This window comes from Drosophila erecta, unplaced genomic scaffold, assembly GCF_003286155.1.
Source record: "Drosophila erecta strain 14021-0224.00,06,07 unplaced genomic scaffold, DereRS2 tig00000975-arrow-arrow-pilon, whole genome shotgun sequence".
Lineage (NCBI taxonomy): Eukaryota > Metazoa > Arthropoda > Insecta > Diptera > Drosophilidae > Drosophila > Drosophila erecta.
Window position 1 is genome coordinate 394,661 of NW_020825285.1, and position 19,925 is coordinate 414,585.

At 39.7% G+C, this 19,925-nt stretch overlaps 3 protein-coding genes across 14 annotated transcripts in view; 2 read left to right on the forward strand and 1 right to left on the reverse strand.

The window, feature by feature from the left end:
* Window positions 1-596, reverse strand: part of LOC6548878 (protein madd-4) — a 42,223-nt gene extending 41,627 nt beyond the window's left edge. The window contains exon 1 of one of the 4 annotated variants that reach the window (XM_026983630.1): window positions 540-596. The gene's annotated coding sequence lies outside the window, so the exon portion shown is untranslated. Of the gene's footprint in view, window positions 1-313; window positions 386-539 lie in introns of those variants that run through there. The other 3 variants (XM_026983632.1, XM_026983633.1, XM_026983631.1) reach the window with 3 other exon arrangements.
* Window positions 597-2,700: 2,104 nt separating this feature from the next.
* Window positions 2,701-6,837, forward strand: LOC6548879 (elongation factor 2). The gene is made up of 5 exons (XM_001973939.3): window positions 2,701-2,827; window positions 3,282-3,496; window positions 3,560-4,087; window positions 4,735-5,431; window positions 5,492-6,837. Exons 1-5 carry the CDS (start codon window positions 2,825-2,827, stop codon window positions 6,581-6,583), a joined length of 2,535 nt encoding a protein of 844 aa, XP_001973975.1. The 5' UTR covers window positions 2,701-2,824; the 3' UTR covers window positions 6,584-6,837.
* Window positions 6,838-7,203: 366 nt separating this feature from the next.
* LOC6548880 lies at window positions 7,204-18,630 on the forward strand. Of its 9 annotated transcripts, none has more exons than XM_026983627.1 (11): window positions 7,204-7,400; window positions 8,900-9,333; window positions 9,767-9,946; window positions 10,455-10,617; window positions 10,714-11,316; window positions 12,444-12,996; window positions 13,158-14,103; window positions 14,160-14,290; window positions 16,829-17,143; window positions 17,201-17,287; window positions 17,916-18,630. In XM_026983627.1, exons 2-11 carry the CDS (start codon window positions 9,131-9,133, stop codon window positions 18,047-18,049), a joined length of 3,315 nt encoding a protein of 1,104 aa, XP_026839428.1. In that variant the 5' UTR covers window positions 7,204-7,400; window positions 8,900-9,130; the 3' UTR covers window positions 18,050-18,630. The 9 variants fall into 9 exon arrangements, with proteins under 9 accessions (XP_026839428.1, XP_001973976.1, XP_026839422.1 ...); XM_001973940.3 differs by lacking the exon at window positions 7,204-7,400 and adding an exon at window positions 7,410-7,605; XM_026983621.1 differs by lacking the exon at window positions 7,204-7,400 and adding an exon at window positions 7,410-7,519.
* Window positions 18,631-19,925: the final 1,295 nt, after the last annotated feature.

The window sequence follows — 19,925 nt, forward strand, 5'->3', positions numbered from 1 at the left end:
TTTCCTAGTTTCTTTTTATTATGCTTTGTATAATAATGTCTTTGCCAATCGTTTTTTTTTTTGTAACCAAGGATTGAATTCTTTAGTTTTGGTTTTATATTAAATGTAAGTTCTGAGAAAAGGAAAGAAATAGAAAAAATTATTTTTAGCAGCAAATATTAATCTCTATTATTGATTTTATATTATTTTGTTCATATACATATGTAGATAATTTGAAGTGTTTTGTAAATTTCTAGTGTTGTGAATTGTTCACTTTGTCTCAGACCAAAAACTAAAGAATTTTTTAAATATTCGTTAAGCGTTATAACTTTACATTTTTCAGAGAATGTTTTTACGTGGGAAAGTAAAGCTTTATAGTATGTTAGTAGTACTATTTGCAAATTGTTTTAAACGCATTATCCTTTACTTTTTTATCATTTGTCCCACGTTATGTTACTATATCCTTTGCGTATTTGTTGCTTTCGCACTACAACAAAGCACCGTCGCGCACCAAGCAATTGTGCTCTGTAAAAATCCCAAAGCACTGAATTTTCCTTTACCGTTAGCAAAGTCCGCGTGCTCCGAAAATCACTTGAAAACTGTTCGCCCGCATCGGCATCATTTGCCGGCCACATGATTAATTTGATGCGCAGCAACAATGTTGCCGCAACATGGGAACGTGTTCGAATAGAACTGCTGGTCGGTTTGAGAGGAATCCGGTGCTGAATGGAATGTCGTATGGCAGCTTGGTTTGAGTGAGTTCGCAGTGGTGAGTTCTAAAAGGGGAAGTTCCACTTCTGAGGGGTATTAGTTTCCAAGCAAACAAATGACTTTGTATATAAACATTGCTTGTATAATGGTGCAACATTTAGTGCAAGGTAGCTATAATTAAATGAAATGTATGTATTTTAACTTCTATTTATTGGTATTATTTCTACCTATGTCTTTTTAATGTCTATCGATAAGCCAAAAACTTTTTGGTCATGCCCAATCGCGAAATTATTTTATCCCAAAAATGTCTGTTTGGCACCTACACATTTAGTAAAGGCGATGCTGGATAAATGTTTTTTTTGCTTGCCAATTTCAATCTATAAATGTAAAATAATTGGAATTACACCAATTATTTAAAAGGTTTTATGTAACCACCGTTAAGTGGAGTGAGGGAGTGGCGTGTTGTCTTCTGCTTGTAGTCTTAGCGTAGTAGGCGTGAGCGACTTTACTGAGTCTCGTTTCTTTACTTTCCAAAGTTCGCACATTTCCCGTTCGACCTTGGCTGCCGAGAGTCCGATGTCCAACGCTGTACCGTCCAACGTCCTCCTGCCCTCCCCTCTTTGACCTGTACCGTTTGATCTCAGCCTTATCTTGGCGTCTCGATGCCTTTTGCGTTCTGTTCCACCCTTCCCTTGTGGGTTCACACCTTGTGGATCACACCTTCGGTAATTAGAATATTCTTCATATGCAATGTTCACTGCTACCATTTTTCCTTTCCTGGCAAATTCTTAAATTTACGTATGCAAGCGAAAACCGAAAAAAGCTCCTTAATCTTTCTTACCCACGGATTTTAACGTTTTTGCACAATAAACTTTGATGCACAGTTTATTGTGCAGTAACGTTAAAATCAAAGTAGTCCCAAGTGTTGCCCACAAAGTTCGTAATTTTCTAGAATTATTTAATACAATTTTTATTTAAAAATTAATTTGTGGAACCTTGAAACCTAGAATATTTAAAGAGTTAATTATACAGAATTATATATAAAAAACAACATTTGAGTCGACCAAAAATGTAAATGTCAACCAAAATGTAAAAAATAGCTTTCGTTAATAGAACGTTGAGATCTCGGGATTTTTAAAAACTTGAATGTTATAACTAAGTATGCAGATTCTAGTAACGTCTACGCTGTACACCTTTGTGCAACCTACAAACCGCCAAAAATGTAGATTTTATTGTTTGGATTACCAATTTCTATCAAAATACCAATTCCAAACCGCAAAAAGCTGTCACGCTATCTAGCAGTCGGGGAAATAGACTATAGTATTTGAAAGTTTGTCATTGTGCAACAAAACGTTGTTTTAGGTTCCTGAATCAAGTACTTTTTAAAAAACACACTAGCTAAAAATACTACGCCTAAAAAGGTATAATTACTTAAAATATTCTTAAAAACTGCCACTTAATAAAATTTGCGAAAGTAAATTCGCGAAAAAGGGGTACTCTTAGAAAAGCAATCCTTTAATTCATTTCGTTCTCTTATTGTTTATCGATACGTATTTGTTCTTCATCGGACCAACAGCTCCTATTTTGAAAATTTTAGTTTAAGCCGACGTTAAAAACCTAAAGACAACGATTTTCCTTAATAAATTAGTTTAAACGAAACAAGAAATATTAGTTTATAGTTATTATTATTTTTCAAAAGAAAATATTAAACAAAAATGTGAGCGTAATTCTGTACAATTAACTATCAATAGTATAAAATTTTCAAATATATGGATTTATAAAGTATTATCCCTAACAACAGTGTTATTTAAATTAGTTTACTATATCTTCCAAGATCATATAGAATAGGCCGAAACTGAGTTTCATGATATTCAAATCTCAAACTTTTCCTCAGAAATCTTCTCGTCGATAATCTGCCATATGCCATTTAAAAACTAAACTAAAAAATATTCTTAGTAAACATGCAAAACAACTATCTAATCTGTTAGTGAACTACTATCGAATAACACTGGTTCCGTCTATCGAGAACTGTCCCAGCTCTAGGGTCGCTGCAGCGCCTCGCTCTTTCCTGTCGAAACGCCGTTGAAAGGCGTAGTGTTTTTTTGGTCCGCGAGAAAATCTCCAAACATCCAAAATGGTAGGTGGCCAAAGTTCGAAATAATAGCCTTATATCTACAGTAAAGGCCTAGGGGCGACCTACATTAAAATCTTTAATGCCCAGTGTAAAATGTGCAGACATGGTGAAATTATGTGCCCACATATTTTCACGTTTGCGTGTGTGCGTGCGTGGTGGTGAAATACAAGACAAAGAAAAGGAATGACGTATACAATTTGCTATTTAAATTTGGCAAGAAAGTGCTGCTGGGTGTACGTTGTGAAATACCTGAGGAATAGCCATATCTAACCATATATATCGACGCTGAAACAAGCGAATGAGTGATATGTGGTTTTCTGTTCTTATCTAACCTCAAAGACCTTCGCACGACTGTCAAGATTGTGTGTGTAGGGACGCCATTTTTAATAAGAACATGTGCATATATGTAGTCGAAACTCGTTATAATACATAAAGATGCCTTAATTATTTATTTAAGGTAAACTTCACCGTCGACGAAATCCGTGGCCTCATGGACAAGAAGCGGAACATCCGCAACATGTCTGTGATTGCTCACGTAGACCACGGCAAGTCCACTCTGACCGATTCCCTTGTGTCGAAGGCTGGTATCATTGCTGGAGCCAAGGCGGGTGAGACTCGTTTCACCGACACCCGCAAGGATGAGCAGGAGCGCTGCATTACCATCAAGTCGACGTAAGACCAGTCACTTTCCTTCCAGCCCCCTTTCCCTTTCTAATCCGTATTACCCCATTGCAGTGCCATTTCCATGTACTTCGAGGTGGAGGAAAAGGATCTGGTGTTCATCACCCACGCCGATCAGCGTGAGAAGGAGTGCAAGGGTTTCCTAATCAACTTGATTGACTCGCCCGGTCACGTTGACTTCTCTTCGGAGGTGACAGCCGCCCTTCGTGTAACCGACGGTGCCCTCGTTGTGGTTGACTGCGTCTCCGGTGTTTGTGTGCAGACCGAAACCGTGCTGCGTCAGGCCATCGCCGAGCGTATCAAGCCGATCCTATTCATGAACAAAATGGACCGCGCTCTGCTAGAGCTGCAACTAGATGCCGAGGAGCTCTACCAGACCTTCCAGCGCATCGTCGAGAACGTGAACGTCATTATTGCCACCTATAACGATGACGGAGGCCCGATGGGTGAGGTGCGCGTGGATCCCTCTAAGGGATCAGTCGGCTTCGGTTCTGGGCTGCATGGCTGGGCATTCACCCTCAAGCAGTTCTCCGAGATGTACTCCGAGAAGTTCAAGATCGATGTTGTCAAGCTAATGAACCGGTAAGTCGTTCTCATTGTTTTTTAAATATATTCAAACTTCTACCACATAACGTGTGGCGCTGAGCGGGCGGCTTCTTGAAAGACTTCTCCCCAGGGGCAGTCTTTTTAGTGTCGCTCGTGCTGAGGGCGCCACAAGTGGACCATAAATAGAAGAAGATCAAACTTTCGGATGCTGTTTAAACGCTGACTGGGGACCGCTTTCCTAATGTTCCAATGAGTCATGTTAAAACAGTTACCTTACACTAATAATTTTTAACTTGTATACATAAATCTTTTATTGACCTCATAATTCGTTCGTATATTTAAGATTAATTGTTACTGTATATTTTATAGAATTTGATAGAATGAAAGTTGGCTTAACATTTGTTAAAAGTTGCAAATATCGATAATCGACAACATCGATATATTTTAAAGATATGACTTTAAAACTGATTTTAAATATTAAATGGTTAGACAACTAAGAAATTAATAATGTAACACCTTTTTTTTTTGCTTACAATTAATCTAATTATAACTCATGCATTTTTTATTATATAGAATTTTCTGGAAAATAATATGTTCCCATAATATAGCAATATAAGCGAATTATTCATCTTGAATAAGGAGTTTTTTAAGCCACAATTATTTCTTCAACTTCTTGTTCACAGACTGTGGGGTGAAAACTTCTTTAACGCCAAGACTAAGAAATGGCAGAAGCAGAAGGAAGCTGACAACAAGCGATCATTCTGCATGTACATCCTGGACCCCATCTACAAGGTGTTCGATGCCATCATGAATTACAAGAAGGAGGAGATCGGTACCTTGCTCGAGAAAATCGGTGTGACCCTGAAGCATGAAGACAAGGACAAGGATGGCAAAGCTCTGCTGAAGACTGTGATGCGCACCTGGCTGCCAGCCGGTGAGGCTCTACTTCAGATGATTGCTATCCATCTGCCTTCGCCGGTGGTTGCGCAGAAGTACCGAATGGAGATGCTGTACGAAGGTCCCCATGACGATGAGGCCGCTCTCGCCGTTAAGTCTTGCGATCCTGAAGGTCCTCTTATGATGTACATTTCTAAGATGGTGCCGACCTCTGACAAGGGTCGCTTCTATGCTTTCGGTCGTGTGTTTGCCGGTAAGGTGGCCACCGGGCAAAAATGCCGCATTATGGGCCCCAATTACACCCCCGGCAAGAAGGAGGACTTATATGAGAAGGCCATTCAGCGTACAATTCTCATGATGGGTCGTTACGTCGAGGCCATTGAGGATGTGCCCTCTGGCAACATTTGCGGTCTGGTCGGTGTGGATCAGTTCTTGGTTAAGACCGGCACCATTACCACCTTCAAGGACGCCCACAACATGAAGGTTTGCAGCATATAATTATAATTGAATTATATGAATTTTAAATTTTTGCATCGATTTTAGGTCATGAAGTTCTCCGTGTCCCCCGTGGTGCGAGTGGCTGTCGAGCCAAAGAACCCCGCCGATTTGCCTAAGCTGGTGGAGGGCTTGAAGCGTCTGGCTAAGTCCGATCCTATGGTGCAGTGCATAATCGAGGAATCTGGCGAGCATATCATTGCCGGTGCCGGTGAGCTGCATTTGGAGATCTGTCTAAAGGATCTGGAGGAAGACCATGCTTGTATCCCACTGAAGAAGTCTGATCCCGTCGTCTCCTACCGTGAAACTGTGTCGGAGGAGTCTGACCAGATGTGTCTTTCCAAGTCGCCCAATAAGCACAACCGTCTGCTGATGAAAGCCCTGCCCATGCCCGACGGTCTTCCCGAGGACATTGACAACGGTGATGTGAGTTCCAAGGATGAGTTCAAGGCTCGTGCCCGCTATTTGTCTGAGAAGTACGACTACGATGTGACTGAGGCCCGTAAGATCTGGTGCTTCGGCCCCGACGGAACCGGACCGAACTTCATCCTCGACTGTACCAAGTCCGTGCAGTACCTTAACGAAATCAAGGACTCGGTTGTCGCTGGATTCCAATGGGCCTCAAAGGAGGGTATTTTAGCCGACGAAAACTTGCGCGGAGTCCGCTTCAACATCTACGATGTGACGCTTCACGCTGATGCCATCCATCGTGGTGGTGGCCAGATCATTCCAACTACTCGTCGTTGCCTGTACGCTGCCGCAATCACCGCCAAGCCGCGCTTGATGGAGCCTGTCTACCTGTGCGAGATCCAGTGCCCCGAGGTTGCTGTGGGAGGAATCTACGGTGTGCTCAACAGGCGACGTGGCCACGTGTTCGAGGAAAACCAAGTTGTAGGCACTCCCATGTTCGTGGTGAAGGCATACCTACCCGTCAACGAGTCATTCGGTTTTACCGCCGATTTGCGCTCTAACACCGGTGGACAGGCCTTCCCTCAGTGTGTCTTCGATCATTGGCAGGTGTTGCCCGGCGACCCGAGCGAGCCCTCAAGCAAGCCCTATGCCATCGTCCAGGATACACGTAAGCGCAAGGGTCTTAAGGAGGGACTGCCTGATCTATCCCAGTACTTGGACAAGTTGTAAGGACCACAACCCGATCCCCTACAACATCCATGTCCAGCTGGCTGAGCGGAAAAAATTTAGAAGAAAATGGAACGACCGAATACAACATCTTCATTCGGCAAGGCACTTAAAACATCGCCTTCGGCCGCCAACAGTGTTTTAAAACAAATAAAAACACTAAAAAATACAACAATTTTGATGATTATTAATTGTATAACAGTAAAACAAAAATAAATCAAGTAAATGATTAATATTTCAGTTTACATGAAACCAAAGCGCAAATGTGTGATTGAAACGAAAATAGATTTCGTTGTACATCTTGCGGCGTACAAAAAGCTGTGCTGTTTTCTCAAACCTAAAAATGTATATCCCCCTAAAGTTATATGGTTGTGTTGGCGAAAATATTACAAATTTGGCGCTCACTAGTGGTCTAAGCATACATTAAGGGGATTTGTCAATGACAATTCAACACACTGGATTCTGCCAGTTAGTCCGAAGTCCGTTTTACATTGGATACAAATTTTAGTTTTTATTTTTTATCCGGTCACCCATTTATGAAAAATGACTTTCCTACCGCGCCTGTTTGGGGTTGAGTCCTCGCTAAGCAATAACGCCTTCGAAGTAAAAGGCGAAAATTAAATCGATATCTGATAACTTGCCCTACAAATTTGCGGAATGACAAGTAAAAGTAATTGAGGCTTTACGTTTATTCCTGCACTGATCTATCTATTTATTTGCTCTATTTCTGCTGATCTAAATTTATGCACAATTGGCGTCGTGTTGCGAAAGGGGAAAGATTTATGCTGCGCGGCTCGAATGATATCGATACAATATTTTGGTAAATTTTTGACATCACTAAATGTGCGAACGTTGCTGTCATAAACAAAAGTTCGCTTTCGTGTTGTAGGAAAGTCGGAGAAAAGAAGGTTCACTGGTCTCTGGCATGAGCATTTTCATGTGTGTTTAAGTCAAAATCCCATTGCAAAATATGAATACACTCGGAAATTCTTTTTCGGCTTGAACATAGCCGTCCAAAGTCGCTGGTACCGTTGCTTTAAGTGTCGCCGCGGCGTCTGCCATTTGTGGCCTCCCTGCCTCCTCCGCCTTGAGTAATCTATTCTTAGCAGCATTTCGCTTCAAAAGACTCCTGTTTGACTCTTGTGTGCCGACAGCAAAAGCTACCGAACAACCCCAGGCAGTCGAAAAAGTCGGTTCGCCTTCGTTGTCCGGGAGTGGGTGCATGTGTCTGCATTTGAAAAAATCGATGCCAGACTGTAGAAACTTCATTCAGAAACGAAATGAGTGAGAAGAAGAAAGCCGACAGCAGTAAATTTTACAGCTAGAAAAGTGGCCCGCGCTCATACTGTAACGGTCACTGTAAGTCATACACGTTGACTGATAACAGCGGAAATAAATTTTTCCCATTATACACTAGTGTCGGAAATTTGTATTAAAGCGCATTTTGTACACGTCGAGTCAAATTTTTGAGACAAACTCGGTTGCAAATGGTTTTTAATTGATCAAAGGAAAAAACGTGTTTTTACGTGTATGTACATATGTACGTACATAAGTATGTATACATATAGCCAGCCGTACAAGGTGTGTGGGAGGAGGTTGGCGAGAACGGTTTGTAAGTGCGCCTGACTGGGACCTATACTCAAACTCTTCTCGGCGGGGAACCAAAGTGTATAGAAAATATGAATGAAAATGAGGCTGAGGATGAGTGCGAATAGTGGCTCCTCATTCTCCAAATCGTTCTCCGCGATGTGATGGAAAAATCAATGTATAAAAATCTCTCGGTGAACAATTTTTAATTGCCGGAGTTGCGCGTGTGTCTACTTTCTGGTGTAAATGCCATATACATACGTAATATAAAAAATTGCACGCACTGTACATACATATATATTTAAAAGTCTGGTACAAACCCAAAACACCCATGTGATGTCCCCAAAATTGAGACTGGAGGTAAAATTGCAAAAATATATATAGTAGTAAAATTCAGAGGCGAAGAAATCGAAAAACTTGTTTGGGCTCAGGAAAATTATAATTTTTTTTTAGGCGGATCACTTACATATGTAGATTGATTAATGGGTAGTACGTGGTCTCGAAAACTTTTCTGATCGAATTATAAACTTCCTGCTCATCGTGGTTTTACAAATCAACCTTGACAGATTACGTGTACCTATATCCATAACCACCTAACCATTACAAGGTAGCATTTAAATTGCCAAATAAGTTATCCCAAATTAAAAATCAAGAGAGTGAAATTGTTTATTAAAGCGGTAGTCGTACAAAAATATTAGATACTCATTGGCTACCCGTATTTTCTCCCTACAGGCACATCGTAAGATGACGACTTTAATAACCTGAAATTAAAACAGCAAGGAAGGCAGAGCAAAACCTCCAATCACTTTCACTCATTGCATAGATGAACATTGAAGCTGCCCCCAACAAAGTAACGCCAGCAGCGTCGCTGACTGGGACATTTTAGTCATCGAGATATCCAACATCGACAAAGAAGCCACTGTCGCCGAGGTCTATCATCGATGGTTCAATGAGCATCCCATAATGGCAGCGGCACATGAATCATCTAAAGCACCCGATTTGACCAACGTCAAGACCGAGCGGACGTTTCATATGGAGGCAGGGCAATCCTATGACACAATGGCAGAATCTCATAGCACATTTCATTCCTTGGAAACCGAGACAGATCCAGAGGTAGCCCCAGATTTAGACGCTGCTGATGTTGAAGCTGATCAAAAAGGACAAAAGTATGCGAAACAAAAATTTTTTGCGAAATAAAATTGATTAGTCAAATAGTCCAATCTTTCCAAAGTAGCTTGAAGAGTACTTATGATTTTAAAACTTGATTAGTGAAGTTTAAGAATTAATCCGAGTGTTGACTTGTTTAAACCAAATAAAATGCAATTTGACTAAATGTTGTAGCTGTTAATCTGACCTATCTGATCTGATCTGATCTAACCTAGTAGATAACCGCCTCAGGCACTAAAGTGGAATTACCCAAGTCCGTATGTCCGTGAACTATTAGAGCTACGCACCTAGAACTAGCATTAATTTTCTGGTTACAGCTAAACATAATAAGTTTTGAAACATTGTATACACTCCCTCAACGACCATAAGAGTGTCGATAAGTCAACGAAGCCGTTGTAATAAGTGTGAAAGTACATAACTATTTTTATGCAGCAATAATCAACTGCAGTCGTTGGAACCAATTTCCTTGGATGACATTCCTGAGCCAATAAAAGTCCTCGATGAGATTATTTCAGAATTTGAGGAGGCAGCAACGAAACCAGTGGCCTTGAACTGCAACAGTGGCGAGAATCAGTCCGAGGACGATGGCTACATGAGCCTAAGTCGCAAAAAGTAAGTAAATCAGTTCAATAGTACCAATATAAAAACATATACATATGTAGTGTCCAATTAGGAATTTCGGTGTTCTGGAATAGGATTATACTTTTGTAAATAATAAAGTTACCAAAAAAAACCATCCGATGCCTTTTAATTAAAATTTCAACCGGTTTCCGGAAAAATTTACCTTTTAAATCTAACATCTGTGCTGAAGTGAAATGAGAACATAATCGGCTCCGCACGTCTCATAATTATTACTAGTGTTTAGTTACCGATGGTTATAACCAGGATCCCTAGCCGAGTCGATCTTGCCATGTCCTTCCGTCTGCCTGTCCGTCGCTTAGATCTTGGAAATTAAGTATGTATACGAAATAGATATCTGTGATTTGCCATATGCATTTTATGCTTTGATCCAGATAAAATTTGTCAATCCATAATGCCGTGCCTGTTTTAACACTAAAAATTTGTAGTCTGTGTTTTTTTTTATTTAATCTTAATCTTTATCTTAACTTTGACATTACAGCATGTCCAAAAAAGATTCAGAAGATGTACCCCAAACACCCAGCACAGACACTGTGCCCGAGGGAAGCTTCAACGAAGTGGATGGCACTGCTGAGAATTTAACTAAATTATCTGACGTTGTACACGGACAGGAAACTTCATCGCCTCTTATTCAGACAACGCTGGTAAGTTTAAAGAAGTCCCACTGCTATAGCAGCACCGCAGCTAATGGGAAATCAATTAATTCTCCGCAAAACCATATTTTTCTACCATTCCGCCAGCCAAAGGCTCGGGGTTCTAGCTCGACTCCTGCCGTAAGCTCTAATTACTCCAGCTTACCGTGCTGTGGTGCCAGAGCTTCGAATTTGGGTGGAGCTTCCGCTGCTAATTCCTCAAGTGGATTGTCAGCCCTCCGGCACCCGGGCAGCTGCAACGGTGGTCGCAACGCCCTGGGCATCGACATTAGCGCTGTGCATAATGCTGTCCTCCGTGGTAATTTGGCGAAGCTGCCGGAGCCATTCGTCAACGAACATCCGGTGACGATCTACCCAGGTCCGTCTTCTAAGGCTGCCGTGGGGGAAGGGGCTCGCGGCAAGCGGCTACTCAGCTCTGTCGAAAAGCACAAGGAAGTGTGCCACATGCTGAATCCACTATCCAGCAGCTCAAACTCTTCGTCCGGGGAGGCTTCGCCTGATGCGTCTCACGTCAATGTGGCGACATCAAAGGCGACTGCCAAGGATGAGGACTATTCGGAAGATTCGCTGGAGGAGTCCACCATCTCCACTGACCTCACACCCGTGAAACAGAACGGAGTCGCCTGGGAGATTCATTTTAGCAACAAGAAGAAGTCCAGCGGCTTTAAAAGTACTACTGCTTCTAAAACGGTTAGTGCTACTTACAACAAAATATTTATTAAAAAGAATTTCAAAATTTGATTAAAAGCATCCGCACGCGCCTTCATACGTGTATGGTTTAAAAAAATTTGGATAAAGTATATCCAGATCACACTAAACCATAAGTATGGTACTTTCAGAAAGGCTGTCCAACAAGCATTTCTGGTTGTGGCAATTTAAAACAAGAGATAATGCTATAGTCGAGGTCCTCGACTAGCAGATAACCGTTGTCAGCTAGTGGAAGTACGAACGAGAAATTTCAACATTTTCTGGAATATCGCTAGAAATTGGGGAGAGATAATGAAATGAAAAAAAACTTACAAATTCTTTAAAAGTGTGGGCGTGGCAGTTTTTGGCGGTTTGTGGGCTGTAACAACTTGCGCTGCGTCTATGTCTCCGGAATCTGCATGTCTAATCTCAACTCATTTTGGCTTTTGTAGTTCCTGAGATCGCAAACGCTTTCTTCTGCCTGTTACATACTTTTCAATGAATCTAGTATACCCTTTTACTCTACGAGTAACTGGTATAAAAATCGTTATAAATCAGTGACAGTAGTTATAAGTGACAAAGCGCACCAATAGAGTGTCCGAATACGACTACTATTTATACAAGAAGATATGAAAAAATCTGTTGTAATTCAATAGAAATTAATGAGAGGGCGGGCAAATATATATTTTCTTAAGCATTCCAGTAAATTTTAGATATTGTTAGTCAAATAATTTTCTTCACAAAAGGTTATATCAGGACTTTTGTATGTTGCAGGCAATCGTCACTAGTTTTATAATAAGTAGTTCAAATGAAAACAGAGAACATTGCAAAACAAAAGTTTCTGCTTTCATAAACGCGTAATTAAATGTGTTTGATTAAATGAACGTATTGAAGCGTTTCGCAGTCACCCGACGAGTCGATCTAACCACGCAAATCCGACTGTTTGTCGCCCATATGAACGTCGAAGGCTAAAAATTTAAATAATATAATATAAATATGTATCTCCGCCCTTTCCCTTTAGAGCTGTAGCGGATATCTGATTATTACATTCTATCTTGATTTACATACTAGTTCCTACTTTGTTTACAACACTGTTTATTAATCTAGCATTTTGGCATTTCCATCAACAGAAAACCAACAATTTAGAGGACAGTAGCGGTTTCATTTGCAACGATAGAAGTATGCCTGGCAATGGAACTTTTATTATCCGTCGCTCCACAGCCAAAAAACCGCCTCGTGCCACAGATGTATTTTGTATACCAAAGCCGCCACGTTCCTCGTTGGCCGAGAGAGTCGAACCCGAACCCAAAGCTGGAGCCGGGGCGATCAGTAATGAGTTCTATACAAGCGATAGCGAGCAAAGCGATACTACTCCGCTACCCTTACCGCTGCCACCAACTTCATCTGAGATAAACTTCGTCTACAAGGAGTGTGAGGCTAATGCGGGGCATACACGTCGCGGACTGGAGATGGCCGCAGCACACCGGGCAGTCTTATCTCTTGATATCGAGGCACCAGAACAACTCGGCTATTGCAAGCCAGTGAAGAGCAAGACGGCTATGCTAACAGAAAAGCGCCTAAGTGCCGAGTCCATGCCGGACAACACATCCAGCAGCGAAGAGTTTGATGAGGCGCGTCTCAGCAGAACCGGCAGCTACGAGTTGTATGGATACAACGGTAACGGTGAGTAAAAAAAAACAATCAATTCTTTCTTATCCTAATACTCTATCAGGATTAAATTCATTAAATTCTATAGAGGGTGCATACTTCATCTTAACAATTTTTATATGAATTTTAAAATATTCATTCAAAATAATAATATATAAAACTTTTTTTCAATATAGATCAGCGAGCTTCCAACGCCACTACTCCGCATACAGACTTGGCTCCAACATTGGAGGAGGACGAAGAACTTTCCGATTTTAGCTATGGGTGTGCTCCACTGATACAAATAGAGCATAACATCAGTGCTTTGTTGCGTGGAGACATTCCAATTGTTGGTCAACCGGCTGAAAGCAATGGTGGTGGACTCACTGGTGCCCCAACGACAGCTGCCGAGCTGCATGCAAAGCGGGTACTGGAATTTCGACATGGCGTTCACAAGTCTGAAAGCGCCAAGGAGATGCTGCTGTCACAGATGCCCAATTTGGGCCCACTGCCACCATCGCCACCGAGTTCTAACCCGGAATTATTTGACTACGATGCCCCACTTCCACCGTCGCCGGTGGAGCCGCGAAAGCAGCTAGAGCTTCCGGCAGTGGCGAATGCCCCTGCCGCGAATCGGGGTACTACCATAGTGGAGGTGCATGCCACCGCCTCCGGTACAGCGGTGCACAGTAGCAACAGTCACACTCGCCGTAGTCGAGACAATATCGCCTCTGTGCGTCACTTTACTGACGAGCTACCACCGCCACCAGCGCCTGCCCACCAATCGGCCAGCTTCTTAGAGGGCCACGCCGGACCACCCACGGTCCCCCCACATCGAGCCACTGGAGGTCATTCGGCCAACACAATGAAATCCTGGAGTATTGACTCGCAATACCGCAAGAAATCTCCAAAGCTATTTGGCCACTATAGCAGCGGTGGCAGTGGGATAACCACACCCACTGGTCTGGGACCGATGCCTCCACTGCCCCCACCGCATTTCGACGGAATAGCAGGTGGATCTGGTTCTTACCATCGTCGTTATATTAACTATGGCACCAAGCGCAGCTTAAAGCAGTCGCCGCGCGAAGAGCATCGCCTGCAAACCTCATGTAGTCTTCCTGAAACTCCAATTTTTGCCAGAGGGTGAGTAGTTACATACAAGTTACATAAGACCTAAAAAAGTAAAAATGTACCAGCAGCTGTGACATACCACGTACCCCATATCGACGCCAAAATGAGCCCCTGCCTGTGGTCAGTGGTTCCCGCACAGCGCCCAGATCGAGCACATCGAACAGCATCAACATGGGCGCTTCAATTTTGGGGATAGGAGGCAAGTCAAGTTTAATATTTTAAAAGTATGCCCAACATACATGGGCAATTTATTTACTAACGCCAAAATTAATGAATTCTTTAAAAGAATAAAGAAATATATATATAATTGGCGACATTCCCTGAAGCAAAGTTTCCGCGAAATATGTTTTTGATTTTAGGTTTTCATCCATTATTAAACGCCAATAACAGGCAAAACAATGCTTAGATAAATTGTTAAATCTACAGGCTACATTTAAACTTTGTAGTGTATATTTCTAATAATTATTACGATGTCCTTAAAGGAGGTATATCAACAAAATTAAAGGTTCACTACCGACATATACATGCAAAGCCTTACGCACTAAATATCAATATATTTATATAATATATATTAGCAATATATAAATATTTATTATGTAAGTAAACTTAGTCACAAATCTATTCTTATAGAGATCGGTCATGTCTGTTATTATTTCCCCACTAAACTTCGAACCTAAACCAAAAACCATTCTTTCTTAATTACGATGCACAGTGTCGGAGTGATATTAGACCCTCCCGATCAAAACCCGCCTTTGCCTTTTAACTATTTGGACCTTCTTAAAACACCAGATCCCACTTAAAATAAAAGCCGTACCGGACTATTCAGCGAAAACTACAGTAAGGGAATACATCCCACTATTCCTCAGAAGCACAAAAAAAGCTAAAAATTTGGTCATGCAAATATATTATATTTCATATTTCTTAATAAAAACCAAACTGCCAACTACCAGCCATCAAAATCATACGAAAATGGGACCACTTAGTAAACACGCTTACTTCTTCCATCAACAAGCCCACTCTCCAGACACCGCATACAATATCATCACCTCACCGTACATAAGGACCTCAACAGTTATACCGAATTTCAAATTCAAAACATCAGTCCCCACATAATAGTACTTAAAGATCATCACTTACTACACGCCATTTATCTTCCGATACCTATCAACTTTTACCTACAAAATCTCACACAAACAATTTAACTATGTATAGACATAGACGCAATTTGAATTTTCCTCAAATATAGCCTTATCTCGATCTATATTTTCCGCCTTATACCAATTTTAACATAAACGTCCTACAAATAAACGTGCTTTCCTCAAATACACTCCCACACGTGTCCTTGGACTCCTACAACTGGTATGAGTCGAAATTTTCGAAAGCTACCCTAGCTTCACCCTTGTCTGGGAACGTTAGTGCCTCCCTTAGCCCCAAAAGCCCATTTTCTCGCCATATTTTAGGAGTGGTAGAGGAAATATAATATTTGGAACAGTTTGAGTTAGCGAGTAAAGTAGGATCCCCCAATTCAACGCATCCAATGCGAAATATAGTCCCAAGATATTTTAATCTGTAGTGAAGCGCAAGAAATTGAAAGTGCTGTTACTGTTTTCTGGGCAATATCTTTTCGTACATACATATATGTTAATTTGATCAAATAAAAGCAGAAAGTAAAGCTAGCCGCAAGAAGTTTGAAGAAAGCAGAACAAACACAGTTTTTAAACTACTCAGGCACGGATCACGTCACTAGTTTAAATACGTTTCTGCGTGTTCTGCTTTTGGAAATTCATGCGAATGCCTGGGGTACTATGGTAGAACCATAAATATATATATTTTCTACCATATATATATATATATATATATATATTCGTACTAGTTGATCCTACCTGCGAGAGAACGAAGACTTTTGGTAAAGTTACCAATAAATACCATTGCAACACAACCACGCTCACCCAAGTACTTAAATCCCTTAATATGTAAAAAATGTACAAATATGAGCCGTCTTCACTTAACCTATTCCCAATATTATAATAGAAGCAATTAGGAAAGAAGAAGAACAAGATTACCTAACAGGAAGACAAACTCATTTCAGCCAAAAATACGCCCCTCTGTAACCTGATAAAAACACTAAAATGACAACATATATGGCATAAATGACAATATATACATAGTACATATAACATATATATATGTATATATAGAGCAATAGAGCATTCCACATCTGCTAGCAAATGTGCAAAATTTTATTTGCCCCAAATAAAAATAGATTCCTCCAAAAATATAACAACTGATCCTCGATGTCAATTAACACCGCCCTTGCATTGTAACTAAAAGTGCTATTATATAGAAAAGTACACAAATCCGGGTATAAAAATTTAAAAAAAATATTCATATATTTCCTGCCTTTATGTTGAACAAATTCTATCCTATGCCAACAAAATTTTGAAATTTATTCCTAGCAATCCTAACTGTATATGATATTTGAGTAATTCAACTCTCTTGTTTTACTATAAAATATATATTTTTTTACTATATATTTATAACTTAAGTCTGCTTTATATAAATGAATGTATCAATGAATGTACCCATAGGTACATTCGTCAAAACAATCAGCAATAGCTTTTAAAAGCTTAAATGTAACACAATTGGGTTTCATTTAACGTCCAAGAATCAGACACCACTTTTGGTACCGGATTTGTAATTTCACACGGTGTTAATTTATTTCATACCCCATCAATAGGAGGTAACTATGGTACAGCCCAAATTTGCCGCCAGCGCTCAATAAATCATGCTTTGGCTTCCAATGAAATGCTGCGTATGACTGGCGCCCCGGCTCGAGGATGGTATCCCAAGCAACGGGGAATGCGTCCAGTCTCCACCGAGAACATAGATCGATTGGCTTCCATGCGGGTATGGGACAATCCGACGGGCATGTCGGGCACCGGACAATCTCGTAAGCCATTAACGCTGCCACCAAATCTTACACCTTCCTTTTTGAATAAATCACCCCGCGAGGCTCTGCGGCGAGTGACCAGTTTACTGATAACCAAAAAAAGTGAGTTTGTCTGAAGTGAACCGAAAAGAAATAAAGCGTTTTAATTGTACTCATCAGAAAACAGCAAAGATCGAAAACAGAAGGCATACTGCGATCAACTTATGGATGATAGCAACAGCAAGCATGTCTATGAATTTGAAACGGGTAAGGTTATAGAACACATTTATGAATTGAAATAACGAATAAAAAAATGTGTATTCATATAAGAAGCAAAAATTGCATAAAATAATTTATAGATATATTTTTAAAGACACGTTAATAGTAACCTCGTAAAAGATCGGGGAAAACGTTTAATCTCGTATATAGAATAATACCTGGATCGGTTTTTTAGTCTACCATATGGCAACGCCAGGCTGTCTATTTGTAGGAACGTCGAGATCCCAGGAGCTAGAGTTAGGAATTAAAATATGTATATACTCTAATAACGTGCATTATTGGCTTAAAAATAAACCGTTCCTAACGCAAGAATATGATTAACAATGTGGTATTTAAATAAAATTCTTGCCGGCCCATAATTACCACTGTATATTGCCGAAAATTGATTATTCGTTAATCGTTAAGCGAATAATCAGCAGATAAGTGAAGCTCGTGTACAATTTAAAACCTCTCTTTGGTGAGTCCATCTCTTGATCTTCCGCTCCGTAACATGTTCTTAAGAGGTGGACCACTGATATATTTAAGTTAGCTTTAAAATAAATTAAATAGCATTAAAATAAATTTAAAAAAACATGTTTAAACGATTTTAATTTTGATACCACATTTTTTTATCTAGGATCCACCACACGAAGGGATACAAATCGCAAGGACAATGGAGCCTCGGGGGCGATCACCAATAACAAACCCAAAAAAAGGGGGCTATTTAAATCTCTTTGGAAACGATCCAAAACTGCCTCTTTAGATCAGTAGAGAAGTCCCCTCTTGGAAGTTTAACCACTGCCCCTTTTTTATATACACCATATGTGTATAGTAGCATCGAAAATTATAATAACTCTTCTCGGGTCGAAAGATGCCAGTACATCTGCACTCACCTACCCACTCACCTTATCATTCATCGATCAGCAAAACGCGTGGGTTCCATCACCTTGAAAACATACACAAAGTATCGTAATTGGTCATATTGTAATGAAACAAAAATTCAAATGCACAAAAGCCGTGAATCGTAAAGACTGACAAGGAAAAAAGCGTTAAGAAAGATAAATTAAATTAAAAAAAATGTGAAAGTAAATAATATGAATATACAAAATACAAACAATATTTCACTCTTACAAGTTACAAAGAAAATACAGTGTAAAATTATTATGCGATCAACACCGAACTTTTAAAATGCTATTAAAGCAATGTTTGTAGTTATATGGCCAATGATCGAATATCCAAAATCTAACCAAATACACAATGCATTGCCGCAACAAGAAATTTAAAAGCACTGAATTAATTTAATCCTATATATATGTGTGAGCGATATATACTTATGTGTATATATAGGGACATAACTAAACCGTTTGGGGTTCTAGGCAACAACACATACATTATTATGATGTTAAATTGCTTACATCAATTTAGAGTTGTGCAAAGCAAGTTGCAACGGGCAATGTGGAAAAAAGAAATTAGATATGTTTTTGTATGAAGTATCCCATGTTTTTTAATCGAACATCTGATGCTTTGCCAAGTCCCTAGTGCAACCCAAAAAGGTCAAGTTGAAATGACAAACAAAAATCGTAAAACTGATGAATTTCCAAAAAATGAAACAGAATGATGTTAAGCCCTCCACATTTTAACGAATGTTTGATAATAAAAATGAGATCGAAAGTACTCCATCAAATCTTTAAAAGTATAATTAATGCTCAAGGCGCGATTTTATCAGAGAAAGCATTTCTCTTTTGAGCAAAAATGAATTAGAGTAGTTGGAAAGGAAAATTGCAATATGTAAACGTTTACTAGTCATTAAATATAAAAAATGAACTACAAAAAATGTATAAGAAAGATAACATATTTTTTATTAACAATCAGTGATTGATGCCAAAATGCCAAGGACATAAATATTGGAATCATTTCATCAGCAAGAGCTGTGGCACCCAAGAACAAGATAAAAAGATAAAAGTATTAACGATTATTAGTTACACCCCTTACAGCCGAAATGCTAATATGCCGTTGAAGGCAGTTGTTTTCAGTGTGTGACCAAAGACATTAGAATAACAAGATGCGTAACGGCCATACATTGGTTATGCACTATGCAGCCACTTTTTTGGTGGCGGCAATAATTGCTCTCTCCCCCACTAGCGTAAAATTGAGAGCATAAAAAGATAAAAATAGAATACACTTGCTTGTGTGAGTGAAAACAGCAAGCAAAAAAGTGTATGTGTGCGTATTTGTGCTAGAAGACGATTTTCGGCCCGAAATTAATTTTGATCTAAGATACGAATTTGATTAATGTTTTGGTCAATTTCGTTGTAATATGATATAATAAAATAATATTTAAAAAGTTGATGGCGTGACTATTATTTTAGTTTTCTAGTTTTCTAACTATTGCTTTTCAATATATTTTGCTCCTTTTTTTATTAATTATATTACATTTTGTACTATGTATGTAAATATATTTATTTATTTATCATTTATTTTTTAACATGTAGGAATTTCATTCATTTTTTTCATTTATGAGATAGAATGCTGAGTTTTTTATCAGCTTTCACAGTCCTATTACAATGCTTAAATAGTAAAACTTGTATTAGTTTGTTTAAAACATCAATTTTATGCACATAACGTTCATTATTTGAGTGAAACCATA

Coding starts and splice junctions, on each gene's coding strand:
- LOC6548879 (XM_001973939.3), top strand. Junction 3,497..3,559: donor TGCATTACCATCAAGTCGAC/GTAAGACCAGTC, acceptor ACCCCATTGCAG/TGCCATTTCCATGTACTTCG. Junction 5,432..5,491: donor AGGACGCCCACAACATGAAG/GTTTGCAGCATA, acceptor CATCGATTTTAG/GTCATGAAGTTCTCCGTGTC.
- LOC6548880 (XM_026983627.1), top strand. CDS start 9,131: ATGGCAGCGGCACATGAATCATCTAAAGCACCCGATTTGACCAACGTC. Junction 9,334..9,766: donor GCTGATCAAAAAGGACAAAA/GTATGCGAAACA, acceptor ATTTTTATGCAG/CAATAATCAACTGCAGTCGT. Junction 9,947..10,454: donor ATGAGCCTAAGTCGCAAAAA/GTAAGTAAATCA, acceptor TTGACATTACAG/CATGTCCAAAAAAGATTCAG.